Source organism: Nicotiana tabacum, chromosome 23, assembly GCF_000715075.1.
Source record: "Nicotiana tabacum cultivar K326 chromosome 23, ASM71507v2, whole genome shotgun sequence".
NCBI classification, from domain to species: Eukaryota; Viridiplantae; Streptophyta; class Magnoliopsida; order Solanales; family Solanaceae; genus Nicotiana; species Nicotiana tabacum.
The window spans coordinates 33024765-33047645 of NC_134102.1; the positions used below are offsets into that span (position 1 = coordinate 33024765).

The 22881-nt window shown below is 35.7% G+C and overlaps 3 protein-coding genes across 3 annotated transcripts; 2 read left to right on the top strand and 1 right to left on the bottom strand.

The window, feature by feature from the left end:
- The first annotated feature begins 1597 nt into the window (after positions 1 to 1597).
- On the top strand, positions 1598 to 5291 carry LOC107786461 (uncharacterized). The gene is made up of 3 exons (XM_016607946.2): positions 1598 to 2451; positions 2981 to 3089; positions 3562 to 5291. Exons 1-3 carry the CDS (start codon positions 1840 to 1842, stop codon positions 4041 to 4043), a joined length of 1203 nt encoding a protein of 400 aa, XP_016463432.1. The 5' UTR covers positions 1598 to 1839; the 3' UTR covers positions 4044 to 5291.
- Positions 5292 to 18082: 12791 nt separating this feature from the next.
- LOC107786460 (serine/threonine-protein kinase BLUS1-like) lies at positions 18083 to 19165 on the top strand. Its single transcript, XM_016607945.1, has one exon. It carries the CDS (start codon positions 18083 to 18085, stop codon positions 19163 to 19165), a length of 1083 nt encoding a protein of 360 aa, XP_016463431.1.
- Positions 19166 to 20501: 1336 nt separating this feature from the next.
- LOC142177109 (uncharacterized) lies at positions 20502 to 20840 on the bottom strand. The gene has a single exon (XM_075245573.1). The coding sequence runs from the start codon at positions 20838 to 20840 to the stop codon at positions 20502 to 20504; it is 339 nt and encodes a 112-aa protein (XP_075101674.1).
- Between the last annotated feature and the right edge of the window lie 2041 nt (positions 20841 to 22881).

Below are 22881 nucleotides of genomic sequence, written 5' to 3' on the forward strand. Positions count from 1 at the left end.
AAAACTTGGGGAAAGGGTTTTCCCACTTAGTTGTAGAGTTTAAAGTTTGCCCCAAAAGTTTTTAAATATTCTCTTAGCATTTTCTTGGGCCAAAAAAAAGGATAAAGAGAAATAAATAGGGGCTCCAAGAAATAAAATAAAAACTTGTGGGGGTGTGCCAACTAATTCTTCCGAGTAACTCTATGTATTTTCTGTTTAGAAAACAATATATATATATATATATATGTAGAAATTTGACAGACCTGTTAAGTGATAATTTGAGGAAATTTTGTCATAATGAACACAAAACATTGGATACCTTGGAACTTGGCCTCAAATATCTAGGAAGACACCAAACTGCACGTGCACATAATCCTATGAGTATTTGTCACTATGTCAAAATTTCATGATAGCTAGGATTGAGAGGAGACAAGGTTGATTTTATTTTATGAATATATGTTTATGTTTTTCTCCACTTTAACTATTCAGTTTGAACGTTACTGGTCAAATTAATTTGAACTCGCGTAAATACGTCCACTAAGGAAGTAAACTACTTTCTATCATAACAATTATCCATTCCTAAGGTTAGAAAAATTGATACTTCAAGTTAGGAATATATGTATAGTATAAACTATTTTACTTGTCCAGTTGTTCGACATTAGTTAGTTACGTTGCACCAAATACAAATATGTTTTGGTCCATACTCTCACATATCGTCTTCCATGCTTCTCCACATTTCCTCAACTTACTATGCTCCAAAAGCCAAATAATTTTTGCATCTCCATGTTTATTTTATTCAATTTAAGCCCCTGTTTTTAATTGACAAAAGGACAAAACACACCGTCAAATTTAGCAAAGTCAAATCTTTAATTAAAGACATTAGATTAGCTTGCCATCAGTATTTAATGAAGCACTTATCATCTTGCTTAAGATTCTAGTTGGGATCAAGGTATGTCACATACTTAGTTAACAAGACGACATACTTTTCAAGCAAAATTTATTTTAAATTCATTGTCTTAAAGCTTAATTAATTTGTTAGTTAGCCACTAAAATTTTATTAAGGTTGCATTGCTAAGTTTCCCAAATTAATGCTTTTCAAATAATATGTAATCTTTCAGGATTGATAATGAAGACAGGTAGTAATTTCTTCGACTCTTTACATGTGATGGGAAACCATATTAGACAAGAAAAAATCTGCAGATATATAGACTGTAAATACGAAGTCAGTCAAATCTTTACTTTTTTGGCTCATTTCCGACATCCTTCAAACACCCTACTATTATACCACGTTAAATCTAGGTTTTCACAATACTTTTTCTTTTTAATAATTTTTCCGAACCCCACTTTTGAGATTCTACTTGTTGTTGTTGTTGTTGTTGTTGTTATCTCCCGCTAATATAAGTAACTCTTTCCACTAAAGCTTAGGATAGTAGCAAAAATTCACCAAGCACTTTTTATCTTTTTTGATATATGAATCCTATTTTTTTACAATTTTTATTACCATTATGCCACATCTTCGAATTCGCGAGCATTTTAATTGTTATCGAATTATGACCAACTACTGAACACCTCTTTAATATTGTACTACTAAACAAAGATCCTAGTTATTGGTTTGTCTTCTTTCTCTAGATTCATCGCATTGATTTTTTCACCTTTAGAACCATTCCTTTTATATATTTGCATATAGCTTCACTCTCTCCTTCAACTCAACCCAACAATTGCAACCTAAAGAAGGTAAGAGCCCAACTCTCATTCGCCTTCATTTTTTGCATTTTAGTGTTTTATACGAAGTAAAAGCTCTAAACTCTGCTCCTTCGATTGATTATTCGCGCATTCTTAATTCAAAAAAGAGTTGTGGCTATGGCTTCTTCATGTCCTAGTCCACATGCAAAGTTTTCATTCGAGTGTCGACCAAAGTTGCTTAAAGATTTCCTCCAAGACGAGTCCCCTTCTTACTCCTCAAATATAAGTTTTCAATCACACCCTCAAAAAGCTTATAAATCTACAAGTCAAAGATTTTTGAACAAAAATTCATCTCAACTACATAGAAGTCGATCATCTAGAGCTGCTTCAGCTACTATTTCCGCCATTCACAAGGTCATTAACATTGTTAAGTTCTTGCCATTTACCTATGTTAAATCCCCATCCATTTTACCTAGAAGCATTTCGAGAAAACTATCAAGAAGAAATCACAAAGAGACTGAAAACTATATTTTGAACCATGAGGTCTCAGTTACTGTCAAAGTCAAAGTCAAAGATATCTTACGGTGGAAATCATCTAAGGACCTAGTGGAGGAGAAATCTACACCGTTGGATTATGCTCATTCCCCCTTTAAGTGTGATTTTACTGCTGAGAATTTATCTTCTTGGTGTGGTGAAATAGACGAATGCTATGGCAAAAGGAATTTACTTGAAGAAGGTGTCGGTGGTTGTTGCGTTACAGAGACAAGAGGAATCAAATTGGACCCCAAGGTAATTTTCTTTTGGAGTTTTTCTTCTTTCCTAAATATACTAAATTGATTTAATAGATTTATTATTAGTAATACTGTACCATCATATTGCATGAACTTTTGCGTCCTTGTTGAAATAAATCTAATCTAAGCCTCGTATAGAGTTTGACGTGGCTTCAATAATATCTTTTACTAACTTATTAAAATTGGGTTCTATGGTTAATTTCATCATATAGTCCTCAGCTCATAATAGTTAGTATCTGGTAAATAACAACTCGAATATATCTCGAGAGGGGATGGATTGCACGTAAGGGTGATGATGAGATTTGAGTGTAGGATCTAATCTGTATGTTAAAGTGAGTGACTATATCATTTAAAAGTTTAAGTAATTACTTGAGAGAGTATATATACTTCTAATTATTTAATTATGCCTTTAATTAACAACTTGTACAATTTTAGTTGTTGTCATTATTAATTTGGATAACAGTGAAGTACTCCATCGAATTTACAAATTGAGCTATATATATATATATGATGGACTTATGTAACAGGAACACTATGAGAACGAGCAGCACAGTCCAGTCTCAGTTCTTGAATCTCCATTTCGTGAAGATCAGGACGAATACTTTTCTTTCCATAGAACCCTTGTTGATACTGACAGTAAGTTTCGATCTCCAAGTACCTCAACGATTTAGCTTATATATAATGACAGCTAGCCAAAATATCTTTTACAGTGTACTTTAACTTATTATTGTAGTAGGTACCTATCTTACTTTAGATTATAAATTCATTTTTTTGATAGCTTTTACAAGTCAATGTAGAAAGTTAAAACTCTTATGGTAGTGGTCGATCAACTTGCATGCACGGCTATTCCAATTACCTCAATACCTTCAAGTTATCTTTTTTCTACGAGGAAGTTTGTGTTATGATAATATCGTTTAAAAGACAGGAATTAGCAACGGACAAATTCTATAGCCAAACATAAAAATTCATCACAAATCCTATTGAGCAATGGATTAGCGACAAATATCAAGAAATTCTGCTAGCTACGAGCGACAGATTAGCGACGAAATTCGTAGCTAATTCCAGTTGTTTTGTAGACGATGATGATTAACTTGTCACTATATTGCAGGAAGAAAGTGCATGCTCAGGGAAAGAATTCAAGCGTTTGAGAGTCTAGAAGAAGGAAACACTAGCTTTAACGAGGAGGATGAAGAAATACAAGAACAAGAAACGCATGAGATTGAAGAAAACGCAAAGAAATTATTAAGCCATTTCAAAGAAACTGAAAAGTTGTGCACGGAAGATTGTGAAGCAAATGTGGATCAGCTTTTGTTGGATTTCTTCTGGCATGAACTGATTCAAAACAATGTTGATGAAAGTGAAATCTTAATGAAAGAAGCTAAATCTTTGATCAATGGAGAGTATAATGATGAATTTGAGTGGGAGAATGAGGACAAAAGGGAGGCCTATATAAGGGATATGCAAGAACTAGGGAGATGGAATTACAAGTTTGAAGAGGAGAAAGAAGAGTTGGCGTTAGACTTGGAGTTTGAGGTGCTTACTGATTTGGTCCATGAGGTCTTGGTAGATTTTTTTGCTCTTAATCGGTAGTAGAAGTGCACAAAAATACTCGCTTGCTGTCTTGTTCTCTATCGTCATGAACTGAGACTACGAGCTGTAAAGGTAGAAAAAAAAATAGATCACGAGACGGTGATTCCGTTTTTTTCTTGAAAACAACTTAGAATTTGAGTTAAATCAATTCGATCTTTGTGGTCTCTCTTTTACATGTATGCATATTGACATGTATAGAACGTGATGTAGGACTAAATTGTAGCTCAACTAGGAGAGGCTGAATTACAACTGTGTTCGTTCTGTACCCAAGATTTTTAAGTTGTGGGTGCTCAACCGCCTTAAATCTCAAAGTGCGGTTGGAGATTGGCTGTTGTATGTTATTAGTAGTAAATGTAGTAGTGTTTGGTTAAAGCAAAATGGCTGCGTGAGTACCCAGTAGTTACACTATAGGTCCGCCAACGGTTCTGTATAATTCCAACATACAGAAATGTTGCACGCAGAGTATCATCTGTTTGGAAAGTTGAGAAACCTAGAAATGTTGAACAAACCACATTTGTATTAATGGCATATTTTGATCTGATCGATTTTGGTTTTGATGATTGACAAAGGAATACATGCATGAACCAGGTCCATGGACAGTGTACCCACGTGATGGACAGAATCAAGCAAAAGACATGCACGTGAAAGAGATAAGTATAAGTGATTATTTCTTATAACCCTGAACGAAAAGGTTGCATATTTGATAAGGAGCATGATTCCTTACTTGAAAAGAACTCTATCCAAGATAAGAAAATAGTTAGAAGCTGAAGTTGACTAGGACTCTTCCACCAAGGAAGAGTAAAGTATTAGAACTCTAGTTAACTCTTATTCTACTAACTCTATAAATATCAGTTTTGTTCTCTTTTACATGTGACACGAACATACAGAAGTAAAAGCATGAATTGAGAGAAAAATAGCAAGGCATTTTGTGAGCAATTCCTGTGAGATTCAAGAGTGTGATCCTGAAGCTACACGAACCAGATTGAAGAATCAGTTTCATAAAGAGTTTTATGTGTCTTTCTTTATTTCTAGTCCAAAGTGTAGTAGGCGTTTTGAGTTGTACCTTTCAGCTTTCTTAGAAGCAAATTGTACTAGGTACCTGAGTTGTATTATTAAAGTTAGAGTTAACTTGAAGTAGTCGCAACAACATGTGGCGTATTGCTACAAGGTTAGAGTTAATCCTTAGGTTTGCAAGAGGTTGTAAACTTGAGTTGTATTGTTCAAGTTAGAGTTAACTTGAAGCAGTCGCAACAGCATGTGGCTGGTTGTTATAAGGGTTAGAGGTAATTCCTAGGTTTGCAAGAGTTTGTAAACTTTGTTGTTGGCTCAGCATTGTAGTGAAGTGTTTGGGAAATCCTACTGGGTAGTAGGTCGTGATTTTTTACCTGCCGGGTGTTTTCCCCATAAAAATTCTTGTGTTCTTTAATTTTTGCATTATTTATTTCGCAACTGTAGCGTAAGGAACACATATAAGAACCAGGTCCTTCGATAATCTAGTGCACGAAAAAGTTGGACACCACACAAATCACCCCATCTTGTGTGACATTGAAGTATTAAACATCAATTGGTATCAGAGCAGGTTATCCTTGAAGAGGCTAACACCTTAGGAAAAGATCAAGATGAGTGCACTACCTGAAAATTGTAAAGATCAATCCACCACTAGGCCACCACTATCCAATAATCACTACTATTCTTTGTGGAAGGAGAGAAGAAGATATCACTTTCAGATAACTGATGGATGCTTCAAATGTGATAAAAAGAACCACATGTTCAAAAACTGTCCTATATGGGAAGTCGAGTGGAAAAAGGAGAGTTCTAAAAGAAGAAACAGAAAGAAGGAACAAGTTCATGATAAGAAGAAATACAACAAAGGGCCATCCAAAGCAATGGTTGATGCTTGGGAAGACATTTCAGATAAGGACATTGACGATGATGATGCCGAACGAGCTCTTATAGCAATTCAAGAATCTGAAGATGAACCTGAAGAAGAATCCGAGATAAGTTTTCTAGGCCTAAAGGATAAAATTAAAGTCCTTTTTAAAGATAGACTATCAGAATTATTGCTAACTTTAATTGATGAATCTAAGAATATAAGTTCTGAAAAAGAACAATTGTCAAAGGAGTGTGTCATTTTGAAAGCAAAGTGAAAAAACCTAAAACTTAGGGCTTGAAACTGAAAATGAAAACGCTGTGTTGAAGAACCAGGTTCATGCACTTGACACATCTCTTCTAGAACTTAGATCTAGAAATCTGAAATTGAAGTTAGGAGCAGGTAAAGAAATAGCTAGTGGCACACAACTCTCACTAGAAGAGGATCTAGGAAAGGTAAAAGATGAGCTATATAAAAGGGATGAACTGGTAAGAACTTTGAAAGAGGACTTGAATAAGTTTAAGCATGAGTTAGATAGAACATGTAAATGGAACAGGTACTCCGATGCACTTTTATGGCTACAAGAACACCATAGTAGCAATAGAAAGGGACTTGGCTTTGGAAACTCTGCACCCAAATGGGATACTAAAAATAAGTACCTAACACTTCCTAAGAATAAAATTTGCACTCATTGTGGTAACATTAGATACTATAGGAGTGAATGTGTAGCAAAATAAAAGGCAAGTCTAAGAAACAAAAAATTTGTTCTAGGGAAGAATAGGCTGCCAAGTTGGGCAAAGAAAAAATTAATTTATCCATTTGCCCATAGAAAGGGACCGAAACTAGTTTAGGTTCTTAAGACTAACCTCTAATTTTTTTTTTGCAAGTCCAAATGAGAGAGAGAATCCAAATATGGTATATGAAAAGAGGTTGCTCAAAACACATTACAGGAAATAATAAAAGGTTCCTTTCATTTGTGGCCTTTAAAAGAGGTAATGTCTCCTTTGGAAATAGAGAGAAAGGTGAGATTATTGGAGTTGGGAAGGTAGGAAAATTAAATTATCACTCAATTAAGAATGTCTACCTGATAGATGGATTGAAATACAGCTTGATAAGTATCTCACAACTGTGTGATAGAGGAAACATGGTAGCTTTCACCTCTACAAAATGCTTTGTGATTAATCTTACCATTGACAAGATAGTTTTGCAGGGAAAAAGAGTGAATAACATATATGTGGTTGATATGTCTACACTTTCAGATAATGAACTCACTTGCTTAAGTGTGTTGGATAATGATCCCCTCCTTTGGCACAAGAGACTTGGACACGCCAGTCTAAGCCAACTCAATAAACTAGTCTCCAAGGACTTGGGGATAGGGTTGCCTAACATTAAGTTCAAGGAAGATAAAGTTTATGAAGATTGTGCAAGGGGGAAGCAGGTAAGATCCTCTTTTAAAAGCAACAAAATAGTACGTACTACAAGGACGATGGAACTGGTCTATATGGATCTATGTGGACCAATGAAAATATTGAGCAGAGGTGGTAAAAGATATGTTATGGTGCTTGTTGATTATTCTAGGTTTACTTGGGACACTATTTTTAATATCTAAAGATGAAGCATTTGACATGTTCATTTCATTTGTTAGAAAAACTCAGAACCAGCTAGGTAATCAACTTGCTTCAATTCGGTCTGATCATGGTACTGAATTTGAGAATGCTAAATTTGTTGAATTTTGTGGTGAGCATGGTATAGATCATAACTTTTCTGCCCCTAGAACTCCACAGCAAAATGGAGTAGTTGAAAGAAAGAATAGGACATTGGAGGAAATGGCTAGGACTATGCTACTTGCTCGTAAATTGCCCTATAGCTTCTGGGCAAAATCTGTGAACACTACATGCTACATCATAAATAGGTGCATGACTAGACCTCTTGTTGAGAAGACTCCCTATGAGTAACTTAAAGGGATAAAACCAAATATATCTCACCTTAGTTTATTTGGATGCAAGTGCTTTGTGCACAATAATGGAAAAGACTCCCTAGGTAAGTTTGATCCCAGAAGTGATGAGGGAGTATTCTTGGGATATTATTCACATAGTAAAACTTATAAGATTTATAAAAAAAGAACTATGTGTGTAGAAGAAAGTGTACATGTAATTTTTGATGAAACTAACATTCTTTTTAAGAGGCAGGAACAGGATGATGAAGCAATTGGGCTGGTAAGAAACTCAAATAAAACCACATCCCAGATTGAAGCTACACCAGAGGAAGGAACATGTAATGGAACAAGTCCTTCCACCCAGGGAACCCTGACAGGGGGAACTGAACAAAGAGGAACTGGCCCTCAAACTTCGAGAGAACCTGCCCATGAACCTGTTCGTCAACAACAGAACATTGAAGGAACATCTAAGGGAAACCAGTTGGTTGTGAAACCTTATAAGTATCAAAGTTCTCATCCCATTGGGAACATAATCACTGATCCAACCTCTGGAATCAAAATCAGATCTTCTTTGAAGAATCTTTGTACTTTTGATGCTTTTTTATCTCTTGTTGAACCTAAAAATGTTACTGAGGCTTTGCAGGATTTAGACAGGGCTAACACAATGCAAGATGAACTCAACCAATTTGAGAGAAGTCAAGTTTGGCACCTGGTACTAAGACCCAAGGACAAATCAGTAATTGGCACAAACTGGGTCTTCAGAAACAAACTTGATGAAGATGGAACAGTTTTACAAGAAACTAAGCAAGATTGGTGGTTCAAGGATATAGTCAAGAGGAGGGCATAAACTACAATGAGACTCTTGCTCCAGTTGAAAGATTGGAAGCAATTATACTCCTTATAGTCTTTGCTGCGTACATGGAATTCACTCTCCATCGGATGGATGTCAAGAGTGCCTTCCTCAACGGCTATCTAAAGGAAGAAGTGTTTGTCAAGCAACTTCCTGGCTTTGAAAGCAAGGAAAGTCCTGATCATGTCGACAAACTTGACAAGGCATTTTATGGGCTCAAGCAGACTCCAAGAGCATGGTATAAAAGATTGTCTAAATTCTTGCTTGAGCATGGCTACAAGAGAGGTAAAATTAACAATACTCTGTTCTTGAAAAAAAAGGTAAAGATCTCTTGGTATTTCAGATATATGTTGATGATATAATCTTTGGAGCAATTATAGATAGGTTAAGTAAAGAATTTACTCAACTAATGAGGAGTGAATTTGAAATGAGTATGATAGGTGAGCTTAATTTCTTTTTAGGCTTACAAATAAAATAAAATTCAAATAGAACTATGATCCATCAATAAAAGTATGTGAAAGAGTTGCTTAAAAGGTTTAAAATGGAAGATTCCAAAGAAATTGATACTCTTATAGCAACAACCACAAAATTAGATATAGATGAACCTGGTTCATCTGTAGATCAGAAGATGTATAGGGGTATGATCGGCTCTTTCTTATATCTCACTACTAGTAGACCTGGCATTGTTTTCAGTGTAGGCCTTTGTGCTAGATTTCAGGCTAATCCAAAGGAGTCTCACTTGACTGTTGTTAAGAGGATCTTGAGATACCTAAAAGGCACCACTGACCTCTGTCTATGGTATCCAAAAGGTAGTAATTTCAACTTAGTGGGATATGCTGATGTTGATTATGTAGGTTTTCTTGTGGATAGAAAGAGCACCTCAGGTATGGTATACTTTCTTGGCTCATGTCTTGTGTCATGGGCCACCAAAAAGCAAAATTATGTGGCCTTGTCTACTGCTGAAGTTGAGTATGTGGCTGCTGCCTCATGTTGTGCTCAATTATTGTGGATCAAACAACAATTAATGGACTTTGAAATTGATATAGGTTGTATCCCCATCTTTTGTGAAAACACCAGTACAATTAGTATGACCAAGAAACCGGTTCATCACAAAAGAACTAAGCACATAGATGTTAGGCATTACTTTTTGAGGGACAACTATGAAGATGGTTTGATCATTATGGAATTGTGTGCTACTGATAAGCAAATAGTTGACATCTTCATTAAGCTTTGAGTAAAGATCACTTTTAAAGGAACAAGTTAGAATTAGGGATGATTAAGATCACCTAAAAGAAGCTGGTTCTAACTCAATGATTGGTTAGATAATTTGTGAATTTTGTAAATAATCATATTAGACATTGCTCAGTCTCATACTTTTATTAGTATACTCTTGTGCCATGTGCTAAATGTCTCACTGATGTCTACTGATATTACTCTTATTTTCTTGGAAAACATCAGTCTTACACAAGAGAACTTTCAGTGAAGAACCTGGTTCATCGAGCTTATAAGGTATGCATTCTACACTCCGCATAATTTGAAATTACTACATATGAATCATGATCTGAAAAGAGTCCCACTTTATCCCAAACTCCGTTTGAACCAATCAGTAATGAAAGAACCAGTTTAACCCCTAAACCCACGCGCCATAATTGCCGAGATTTTTGTGGAAGAGTCCGACGCCTCTTCAAACTAAAACTCCGAAGATGAAAGGACTTCTAACCTCCAAAAAGTTGTTGTTACGCACTAAACCTTTACCATCTTTAAATTGATCTGACCTTATCCCCTTATCTCATTTTTTTCGAAAGATCAAAATCTCTAAAACCTCAAAACTCTCTCCATTTATCTCAAGTTTTGAACTGATCAAATGACAACACCCCATGAGAATCCCAAAAACTCTAAATACTCTTCCTCACCACCCAAAGAACCTTCACCCACACTTTCAACCACTCAAATCCCCAAGAAAAAGCATATCAAAATGATTGAATGAAAAATAGTATCAAGCAAAGAACAAGCCAAGAAATTGAATGAGAAGCTACAAGCCAATCAAGCAGAAGAACCACAAAATTCTGATTATCCGGTCTGCGACTGAAGGGGAAGAACCAGTTTCTTTCGAAACTGAACAGGTAACCTCTAAGTTTCCCACCTCGGAGTTTGGTTCTGAAATTGCAAACAATCTTGAGAATCGGTTTGTTTTGGTTGGGTCTATGGCTTGTATTGAAAAGGAAAATGTTGTTATTGAAGACGTTGATGGTAAAAATGAAAAATAAAAATAAAAAGAGAGTGAGGGTACTGAAGTAGATGTGAGGGGGAAAGGAGAACAAAGAGTGGATGGATATCCTTCACCCACTCTTGTTGGTTTAACTGGAGAAGCTGGAGCAATGATTGTATTAATTGAAGAGATTAGTGATAATGAGGAGACTATGAATGAAAGTATGAGGATAGAATCACAGGAGACAGGTGATGGTTCTGGTGATAGAAGTGCATCATATGGGCTGGTTAGGTTAAGGAAACGGTTTCATGAACTAGTTCCTTCTCTTGCTAAAATAGACAAGAGTCCCGATCTGCTGCAAAAGGTGTCAGATAGATACAATCAAAAGAAGAAGAGCAAAGTTGGAAAGACTACAAGAAAGGGAATGGGTGGCACTAAGAGAAAGAGTGCTCCTTCTATCCCTGTAGCAACTCCTCCCACAAGAGGAAAAACTACAAGGAGCCAGAAGAAACGTAGTGAGGCCAATGTAAAAAGGGCCTTAGCTGAGAATGCCAAGAAAGTAGCTTGGAAAGAGAAAAAAAGTTGGTAAGCCAAGTGGAGTAGTCCAGATTGAGGAGATGGACCTGGTTTTTGAAGATGAATATGAGGATGTGGAAGTACCCACCCCTAGTGCCAAAAGGAGAAAGACTTCTCAAAAGAATTCTCGAGAAACAGAGGCTGAGGCTTAAGTCTCAATTGTGTCTATAAAAACTAGGTCTGCCAAAAGGAGCAAGGAGGCTCAAATAGTGGAAGAAAATGGCTAAGGGCGCTGAGATTGAAAGGCTGAAGAAACGATTAGTTGAAGTAGAGGATGAGAAAGACTCTCTCAAGTGTGAGCTTGCTAAGTAAAATGAGAAGAATGATGGTATTCTTCAAGATACGTTGAACCTGCTTCAAGCCAAGAAACAAGAACCTGGTCCTTACCAGTCTTAAACCCTTCCTGGCCCAGTTTGTAACCAGTGACCCAAGTGGGATGTTTTTGTTTTCTTTTTTGCTCATGGTTCAGTGCTTTTATTTTTTTTATGCTTTGTGAGAGAATCATATCAATAATATTCACTTCCTTTGCTCTAATTATTTGTTGATATTTCTTAGATGGCTAATATCCGTAGATTGATAAGAGAAAATTGAATCCATGATTGCATTTGAAGTTGCCCTAGTGGCCATGAGTGATATCTACCAAAATCTGGTTACTTAACTAAATTATGCAAATTTTCGATAATGCCAAAAGGGAGAAGATAAAGTGTGCTTTTGCTTTGGATTGTGATGTTTATAACCTAATAAACCTGGTCCTTGATGATTTGTGACTTTAAATAGAAAGTGTTCTGACATTGTGTTTGATGTTGAGCTGAGTTGAAACAAGTTTGATGCTTTCGAAAAGCACAGAGTTTGTCATCATCAAAAAGGGAGAATTTGTTGACCTGAGCGATTTTGGTTTTGATGATTGACAAAGGAACACATGCATGCACGAGGTCCATGGACAGTGTACCCAGGTGACAGACAGAATCAAGCAAAAGGCATGCATGTGAAAGGAATAAGTATAAGTGGTTATTTCTTATAACCCTAAACAAAAAGGTTGCATATTTGATAAGGAGCAGAACTCCTTACTTGAATAGAACTCTATCCAAGGTAAGGAAATAGTTAGAAGTTGAAGTTGACTAGGACTCTTCCACCAAGGAAGAGTAAAGCATTAGAACTCTAGTTAACCCTTATTCTACTAACTCTATAATTATCCGTTTTGTTCTCTTTTAAAGGTGACACACACATACAGAAGTGAAAGCACGAATTGAGAGAAAAATAGCAAGGCATTTTGTGAGCAATTCCTGTGAGATTCAAGAGTGTGATCCTGAAGCTACACGAACCAGATTGAAGATCCAGTTACATAAAGAGTTTTATGTGTCTTTCTTTATTTATAGTTGAAAGTGCAGTAGGCGTTATTGAGTTGTGCCTTTCAGCTTTCTTAGAAGCAAATTGTACTAGGTACCTGAGTTGTATTATTCAAGTTAGAGTTAACTTGAAGGAGTCACAACATCATGTGGTGTGTTGCTACAAGGTTAGAGTTAATCCTTAGGTTTGCAAGAGGTTGTAAACTCGAGTTGTATTGTTCAAGTTATAGTTAACTGGAAGTGGTCGCAACAGTCTGTGGCTGGTTGATACAAGGGTTAGAGGGAATCGTTAGGTTTGCAAGTGTTTGTAAACTTTGTTGTTCGCTCAGAGTTACAGTGAAGTGTTTGGGAAAAATCTTACTGGGTAGTAGGTCATGATATTTCACCTTTTGAGCCTAGTGTTTTCCACATAAAAATCCTAGTGTTCTTTAATTTCTGCATTATTTATTTCGCAACTGTAGTTTAAAGAACACATATAAGAACCAAGTCGTTCAATAATCTAGTGCACGAATGTAACAAGCGGGCACAGTTATTTTGAGTATTTTAGCCCCGATCCCCTATTTATTACCTCCTTTATGTTTTGTTGTGGTTTTGTGACTTGTCGGGGATGTTTGATTTTGGTTCGAGTGAGTTTCAAAGTGAAATGGGACACATTGTCCCTAAGTTGGAAGCTTAAGTTGTAAGAGTTGACCGTAGTTTGACTTTTATGTAAACAACTCCGGAATAAACTTTTGACGGTTTCAATAGCTCTGTATGGTGAATTTGGACTTAGGAGAGTGTCCGGATATTGATTTGGAGGTCCATAGGTCGTTTCGGCTTGAATTGGCAAAAGTTAGAAAGTTAAAGGTTTGGAATGTTGAGAAGTTTGACCGGGAGTTGACTTATTGATATAGGGGTCGGATTCCGATTCTGGAAGTTGTCATTTATTACTGGTGCACAAAATTTGAGATCAATCGGAGTTGTTTTGGCATGATAAGGTGTAGGTTTCAGAAGTCGGATGTTCATAGTTTCAATAGGCTTGAATTGGGCTGCGATTTGGAGAATCGAAGTTGTTTGATGTGATTTTTGTCCTCGGGTAGGTCCGTTATATATTTTGGAGCTTATTGGTATACTTGGATGGGGTCCCGGAGGCCCGGTGTGATTCGGATTGAATCGGATCAAATCCGGAACCAATTTGGACTTAATCATTTAGCTAAAGCTCCAGCCATTCTGGTTCATCGCACCTGCGGTGGGAATAGCCGTAGGTGCGGATTAGCTGGTGCGAGTGGGGAAGCGCAGAAGCTGAAATGGCTAGCCAGGCTTGGGGTCGCAGAAGCGGAGGCCCATCCGTAGGCACGAAAGCGCAGATGCGCCCAGGTTCCGCATGAGCGGACGCGCAGGTGCGTGATTTCGCCCGCAGAAGCGGTATTCTCTGATCCTAGTGGGAACCGCACCTGCGATGGATTTTCCGTAGGTGTGGCATCGCAGGTGCCACAGTGAGCCCGTAGATGCGAAATCGTTGGGCAGAAAAAGGGGTCTTCGAGGGTTTATTTTTATTTTCATCTTTTGGACCTAGAGAGCTCGGTTTGTGGCGATGTTTCGGGGATTTTTTCAAGAAAATCATCGGAGTAAGTGATTCTAACCCGGATTTGACCATATTACATAAATCTATTGTTATTTTCATCATTTAATTAGTGATTTGAGTTGAAAATTTGGGGGGAAATCTATGAAACTTCTTAGACTAAATATTGGGAGATTTGAAAGGTGATTTGAAGACGGATTTGAGTAATTCTTGTATAGTTGGACTCGTTATCAAATGGGTGTTCGGATTTTATAATTTTGGTCAGATTCCGAGACGCGAGCCCGGGGTTGACTTTTTGAGTTGACTTTTTATTTTTCTTTAAAGATTGTAGCTTTATTATTCGGAATAGCTTCCTATAATTTACATTTATGGTATAAAGCTGTTTTGGCTAGATTCAAGCTGTTCGGAGTTAGATAATCCAGGGAAGGGCTTACTAGGGGATTGAGTTAGCGTGTTTTTAGGTAAGTGTCTTGCCTAACTTTGTGGAGGGAGGGGAGAATTACCCCTTAGGATTGGTATTGTTTTGTGTTAATTATAATATGTGGAAGCTGTGTACGTAAGGTGAGGAATGTGTACACGGGCTAAATGTGGTAATTGACCGGTTTTAGTTATGTAGATTCCTTTCATGCCTTTAATTGAGTTACCATAATATGTTATATTCATCATCATTAGTCTATCTTCACATGCTTTACATGTCATCATTAATACTTGTCCTAACTCTTACTTGCTAATTATCTTTACATGTTTAGTTGAAGTTATTGATTGCTCTACTCCTTATTCATTATTTAACTGTTGAGTTCCTTACTTGAAGTTGTTACTTCTTGGACTATCTTATTGTTGAAATTGGTATTGAGTTATAAAGGTCGTGATTCACATTAAGGCAAAATTGTAAATTTGTGAAATATCATTCTTGTTGAGTTATTCATTTTCGGTTATTATTTTTGAGACTCTTGTGCATATTATGGTTGAGCCATAAGCTATTTATTATGAAAACACTATTATTGTTGACTTCTTTGGCAAGTTGTGATATTGGGCACGTGAGGTACGATTTGTGATACGTTGTGATATTGAGACGCATGCGGTGGTATAAGGATTGAGGTTGAAGGTGAGATAAGGTGGGCTTGATACGCGTGTTGCTAGTAGAAAAATTACTTGAAGCCACGCGGTGTGATAAGGTAGGCAAAAACGCGGAAAGCTATTTCGAAAAAAAATAATTTCTAAAAATTAAATGCAAGGCTCCCACGGTGATATAAGGAAAGATTGTGAATTGTTTAGTATTATGAGACTACGAGGCGGTACCTTTGTAGTGATTCTTGTTGATACCTTTCTGTTACATCACTCATGTTTTGGTTGCTTTGTTTTCTTGGCATATTATTCCTTGTTTTCTTCTGTGAAGCCTTATTTGCCTTAGTTCAGTGTAGCTATTCTTGGTATATTTCTTCATTGTTTCATTTTCATTGTTTATCATTATCACACTATATATAAACTTGTTCAGTTTTCTTATTTATTCTAGTAGGGCCTTGACCTAACCTCGTCACTGCTCTACCGAGGTTAGGCTTGGCACTTACTAGGTACCGTTGTGGTGTACTCATGCTACATTTCTGCACATCTTTTTGTTCAGATTCAGGTACCTCTTACCAGCCCAGGCACCAGTGAGTTGAGTTCGGATTTGAAGATTTCAACGTATACCTGCCGGCGTCCGCAGGCCTCGGAGTCGCCCTCTATCTAGTTCTATTTTATTTTTCCCTTTTTACGGACATTGTTGTTTAGGGATGCTCAGTACTTTCTTGTAGAGCTTGTGGCTTGATATCACCGGATTTTGAAAAGTTTGTTTCTGTTGAGTTGCGGAGTTCTTTTATGATAGTTATTGAGTTATTTGAGAGTTTTATCATTATTTCAGTTATATTCTGCATGTATGTTAGGCTTACCTAGTCTTAGAGACTAGGTACCATCATGATATCCTACGGATGAAAATTGAGGCCGTGACAACAAAAAAATTGAACATCACACAAATCACTCCTCTTGTGCGGCATTGAAGTATAAAACATCGCATATGTTTAATCGCCTTTTTGTTTTTTCCTAGTTAGCACCCATTAATTGCAACTCTACTCTGATCATGGCTTCACCCAAATAAATAAGAAATTTGTATAATATTCAAAATGTTGATATATAATTACTAATGAAATGTTTAATTATCTCTATCGCGTGCTAATTAATATAATCTTATTAGAATTCGACACCCAACCAGTTAAATAGTTCTTGCACTTACTCCATGGTTTAACATTTTATAGAAGCTGACAAGAGTCAATTGGCTTTTTATAGAAGCATTTCATTTGCGTAATGACCCGAATTAGCTAAATCCTGCTGAATATTTCAAGAAGAATTAAAAGCAACGTACTGGGTATCTAGTAAATTAAACATCTCCTTTGCCATATTAAGTAAACACAAAGAACACTAATCTTGCAGATATTATAAAATGACTCATTCAATGTCCGAGACGCCAATCACTACTTCATGTTAAAATAGATACGCAATTTCTTATTATCCGCATACCATACATGTGCATTTGGCTTACACAAGATTCACAAGCCTATTTACCTTGACCATTAGAGCATAATTTCTACCATTAAATTAACTTATAAAAGGGGAAAAGGCACAAATTTCGAAAATTGCTCAATTTTTGTTATACTTTTCATTCATATGTTTGGTCTTGTATTTTTCATTGGAATGGAACCTCCATCATATATGAAACGGGTGGGCTCATTAATATTCAAATTCTTTGAAAAAAAGTTCAAATTTTGCCCGCCACTTTTGGCTACGGTTCAAAATTACCCTAAAGTTGGAGTCCCGTTAGAGGTCAAGAATAAAAATGAAACTTGTTCTGAATTAACGATGAAGGTATATTAGATCAAAAGTTTAACAGATGATAAAGTTGCTCAATTTCAAACAGTAATTGACCCTTTTCAACCTAACATTATATGCTTGCTGTTTTTGGACTAAAAAATTTTGGAGAGTTAATTTTTATAACAATAGTTTAGGTGACAATATTATCATACCCCTCAGTATTTTTCTCCCTGTTCTCTCAGGCCCAAGAGTAGACTATTGTTACACAAATAGCCGGTCAGATTCAATATTTATTTTTTCTAGTCGGTATACATAAATTATACATTGATTATACACAGTTATACATATATAATACATTAATTATAAATATATCAGACGGCTATTTTTAGCTTAAAAGATTAGATGTAGGGTTACTTGGGTTAATTTTACTTTTTCTTTATTTTGTGTAATTTCGTTTAGTTAAACACTCAGTCAATTTGAACAGTGATATTAGCACAAGTAGTATAATTTGGTACGTGGGAATAATAACAAACTAATGTTCGTATTTTGAAACATGAAAACTCGCCCATTCAAAAGAAGAAGAAAAATTCAAAAGTGGAAATATTAAAAACAAACTTAAAAAAAAAAAAAGAAAAAAAAAGAGGGCAAGAATCATAACGGCTTCTTGAACTAAGGCGCGCGGAATAACTACCCAAAGAGCCAAAGCTATCGTCCCTTTATTAATCGTATAAATACATATTCCCATCTTCATTAACTTCTCTTCCTCCCCAAATCAATCCCAATTTTCTCAACTTCTGATTTTCTGTTGAAGAAAATAAGCAGAACCCAAAACATCCATTTGAAAAAAATGCGTAGGTCTAAATCATCAGGTCTACCAAAAGATTATCAGCCAGGAAAAGTTGGCAAGACCATTATTGATCCAAACACTAAGGACACTTACCTTCTCAACAAAGAAATTGGTTCTACTTCTGATGGTTGCTGCCGAGTTTACAGAGCTTTACATTCCGAATCTATGGAAAATGATACACTTATTCCTTGTGGCCACGTCACTTTGAAGACGATAAACAAGAATCATGAAAATGAATGTGTGGAGTTGCAACTAGAAGCACATACGAGTTTTACTAATCCTCGTGGCAATTTAATAGCAGTCAAGAATTATTTCGATACTAATGAAGTTTTATGCGTTTCATTGCCGTACATGTCAGAAGGATCTCTTCGTTATATTCTCTCGACTCGAACGCAGAAAATTTTGTCAGAGGATTGTATTGCTATTGTTCTTAAAGAATCACTTCTTGGTCTAAAAGATATCCATCTTATTCGAAGGGTTCATACAACTTTCAATGCTGGTGATATTTTAGTTCACATTGGTGATAGTAATGGCGAAATCAAGATCAAATTAGCATTTGCAGCATCAGTATATAATTCAGAAAACATCAATACCGAAGAAGAAGAAGGTGGTTCCAGTTCTTCTGTTTTTTTGGATCTTAAGAGTATTTCTAAATGGGGTGCGGCGCCAGAGGTTTATGAGAAAGATAATGCTACAAATGGACCAAAATCTGATATTTGGCTATTGGGAATAACGGCATTGGAATTAGGTTACGGGGAGTTACCAGTGAAAAATCGTGAAGATTTGGATTGTATAATCAAGAAGATAAGGGAAAAGAAGAAATTGCCAAAATCACTTGAAAAACTGCTGAAGAAGAAAGGGAAAGTCAAGAAAGCTTTGGATTTGATTAAAAGAAAAGAAAAGGTGTTTTCAGAGGAGTTTGAGAATATGGTGATTGAATGTCTTAATGAGGAACCAGAAAAGAGGCCAACTGCTGATCAGCTTCTCAATTATCCATTTTTTACTAAGCAAAGAGATATGAAAAGGTTTGAGCAATTTGTGTTGAACAGTGAGAATAATTCAGATCCTACGTCTGATAATTGAAGATTTAGCGTTGAGCAGTGGAAGATCAAATTATAGTATTAGACATTTACTTTCATACACTGGTATTAGTAATAAGAGCAGAAATTTAGCAATTTAGATGTATAGCATATTCAGCAGATTTTGGGATTAACGTTGATAAGTACTGCTTTGTTTAGGCATGAAATAGTTTGTTTTTTTAGGTTTGGGATCATATGGTATACTTTATACACATGAAATTGAATAATTTGCTGGATTTGTCGTGTGACTCTTCCTCTGCTTCTTTTTTCTTCTGCTCTTTGATCATCATCTATAGTGATTTTATTTGGATGATGCTTTTAATTTGTAGGTCCTATGAATTATTGGTCACTATTTCTGGATGATACCGTATTTATTTATGCTTAATTTATTTTGAATGCCAAATAAAACGTGCTTCTCTAGTATTTATATTTTAAGAATATAAACCAACAATTATAGAATACTAGCTAGAAAACTTAAAAACTTATATATTTTCCACCTTATGTATTCGTTATGTCTAGTATAGTAATCTAAGCTAGTGGGGGGAAATTAAGTAATTTAGCTTATACTTTATCTGGAATAACAAAACTTTGGATTTTTATTCGCCAATGGTACAATAGGAACTCATAAGAATAATTTTGAACTTCTATCGATTTCTTTGTTTAGATGAAAAATTAATAAAAATGCAAGGCCGTGCAATTTAGAATTTCTGTTCTCCATCATTTTATACCACATGATCAACCTTCTAATTCATAGTAGTATAACTTTTGGTTATATCTTCGTTCACTAGCATATTTCACGAGCAAAAAACTGAATTTATACTTGGATATTATAAGCGTGCAGCAATATTAACGAGATTCTCTTTTATTTTTCCAATAAACAACCAAAGTTTGCAGCGATCCCATTGCTTTGCGGATACTGCATGAATATATGTATATTTGAAAGAACAGTTTATTACAATATAAGCAAGATTAATTCAATAATCAATTGAAGTATTTTCTGGAAAACTCCTAATACACTTAAGCTAAAATGGGAATACTTGAAAAGGTTAAATTTATGTACACTGGTGGTATATAATATTTTTACGCCGTCAGGTTAAATTAACACACAACAAGATAGTTGTCTATACTAATCCAAATTTTCTAACATTGAAATCAACCAAGTAGCTTGTTAATAACCAACTAAAATATACTGACACAGCGTAAAAATTACTTAATACTAGTACTATTACATACGTTAAATCCTAGTATTAAAAAGCATAAGAGAGGGTAAATAGAAACTTGAAACTAAGGAGAAATAATAGAACGAAGAAAGGTACAAAAACCAAGTAAGTAATTAAGCATTACTCTATGAATAGTTGTCCTAGCTTTCTTGTCTTTAATGAAGTAATCTTGAGAACAAGGCCAGGGAAAACATCATCATCATCATTAATCTGAGTATTTTCTTCCAATATAAAAGGATCGTTACACTTATCAGATATAGTTTGAAGACTTTCTCCTTCTTCAACTACGTAAATTTCATCACATACTTTGCTCCCAAGCAGCTTCATATTGGATTGATCATCTTCAAGATTTAGAGCTTCCAAAAAAGAGAAGTTCAATGTTGTAAGCAACAAAAATAGAAGGAAAAGAGAGGAATAGTAATTGATATTTGCTGAAAAAGACATTCTTGAGGAAGCCATGAGAGTTGGAAAGAAAGGAAAATGGATGTATATATAAGAAGATTGAAGAGAAGTTGTGTTACTTTATTAGTAGTATGTGAAGGAACCACGTTGTGTAATGGTTTGGGGAAGTGGGGATTGTGGTAGTTATACATTTTCATTTTCTTTTTTCATTTGTTGGGTAGGGGATGATTTTTATTTTTTTTAATTTTAATGTGACATTTTCTAATCGATTCCAAAATAGTTTGAATTTTTCTTTCTTAATAGACTTTGACTAATTAATTAAAAAATATGAACCTAGCGTTTGGTCATAAATTTAGTTGATTTTTGAAAAAAGAGTTGGAAGCATACATAATTATTATAGCACATTTTATAACTCGTTGCATGTGACCAAAGTAATTAAATCTTCCATTACTTCTCTTACCAATTACTAACTGCATCGAAGTTAACTTATTCTGAAGAAGTGGAGTATTTTCAGGCTTTCTTTTGATCCTTGTTCTCGTTGCAAGCATTTCTGAAAGATCCTAAATTGTAAAAACCACACGTAAAATCATTCAAGATATTTCAATGCTACAAAGACGTTCTAGGCATCAGCTAGTTAAATTAAAAATAACCATTGGTTGACAATTTTAAGCTCAGATACCATTTGAAAAACGAGAACAAAGAGAACATACTTATTATTGTAGACAATATAAAAGAGCTCTTCTTATATATAAACTTAGATTATTAAAATTAAGATAAGTCTAGGCAACATGAGGGAAAAAATTAACTAATAAGAAATCAAAATATAAGAAAATTTAATTATGACATAATAGAAAAGGATACAATCCTTGTGGTCCGGCCCTTCCCCGGACCTCGCGCATAGTTGGAGCTTAGTGCACCGAGTTATCCTTTACAGTCCAGCCCATATCTTTTATTTGCTATGAAAGATTTTGACACATACATTATGAAAATTATTTAATAATACTAATCATAAGGATTATCTGACTAAATTGTTATTATCTGTTCTAAAACATTTTCTAGAGATTGATAAGATCTTTAAAAAAAAAATTATAACTATTTATCGGAGCAAGGATAGATTTAAAAAAACAATTAATGTCTTTTTGTTTCTGTAATGACCCAACCGGTCATTTTAAGTTTTAGAACCCCATTCCCCTATATAAAACTCTCTGTATGTGCTTTTATTGATTTATGACTTGCGGGGATGGTTGGTTCAGGATTTGGAAGTGTTCGGGTTGAAATTGGAACACTTGGTTCCTTAAGTTGGCCTTAGAATGCTAAGTTTGACTTCGGTCAATATTTTGAGAAAACGACCCCGGAATCGGGATTTGACGGTTCCAATAGCTCTGCATGGTAATTTTGAATTTAGGAGCGTGTTCGAAATTTTATTTGAAAGTCTGTAGTTAAATTAGGCTTGAAATGGCTAAAACAAGAATTTAAGTTTGGAAGTTTGACCGGGGAGTTGACTTTTTGATATCGGGGTTGGAATCCAATTCCGAAAATTTTTATAGCTCCGTTTTGTCATTTATAACTTGCGTGCAAAATTTGAGGTCAATCGAACTTGATTTGATAAGTTCTGGCGTCGTTTGAAGAAATTGAAAGTTTTAAAGTTCATTAGGCTTGAATCTATGTGTGATTCGTATTTTTAGTATTGTTGGATGTGATTTGAGAACTCGACTAAATTCGTATGATATATTAGGAATTGTTGGTATAATTGGTTGAGGTCCCGAGGGCTCGGGTGAGTTTCGAATGCTTAATGGATCATTTTTGGACTTGGCTTGATAGCTGAAGTTCTGGTTTCTGCAGGTTCTGGTTTCCTTCTACGCGATCGCATGAGAAGGTATGCGATCGCATAAGGTTAATTGGGCAGCTGAAATTTTGTGCTATGCGATCGCGTGGGTGAGTCCGCAATCGAGTAGGTTTGGCAAGTCATGCTATGCGAATGAGTGGCTAAGACCGCGTTCGCGAAAAGGAAACGAAGCAGAAGCTGGGCCACGCGCTTAATGCTTCGCGGTCGCGTGAGGAGGCTCGCGATCACGTAGGCTTGCGGAGACTGTGCTTC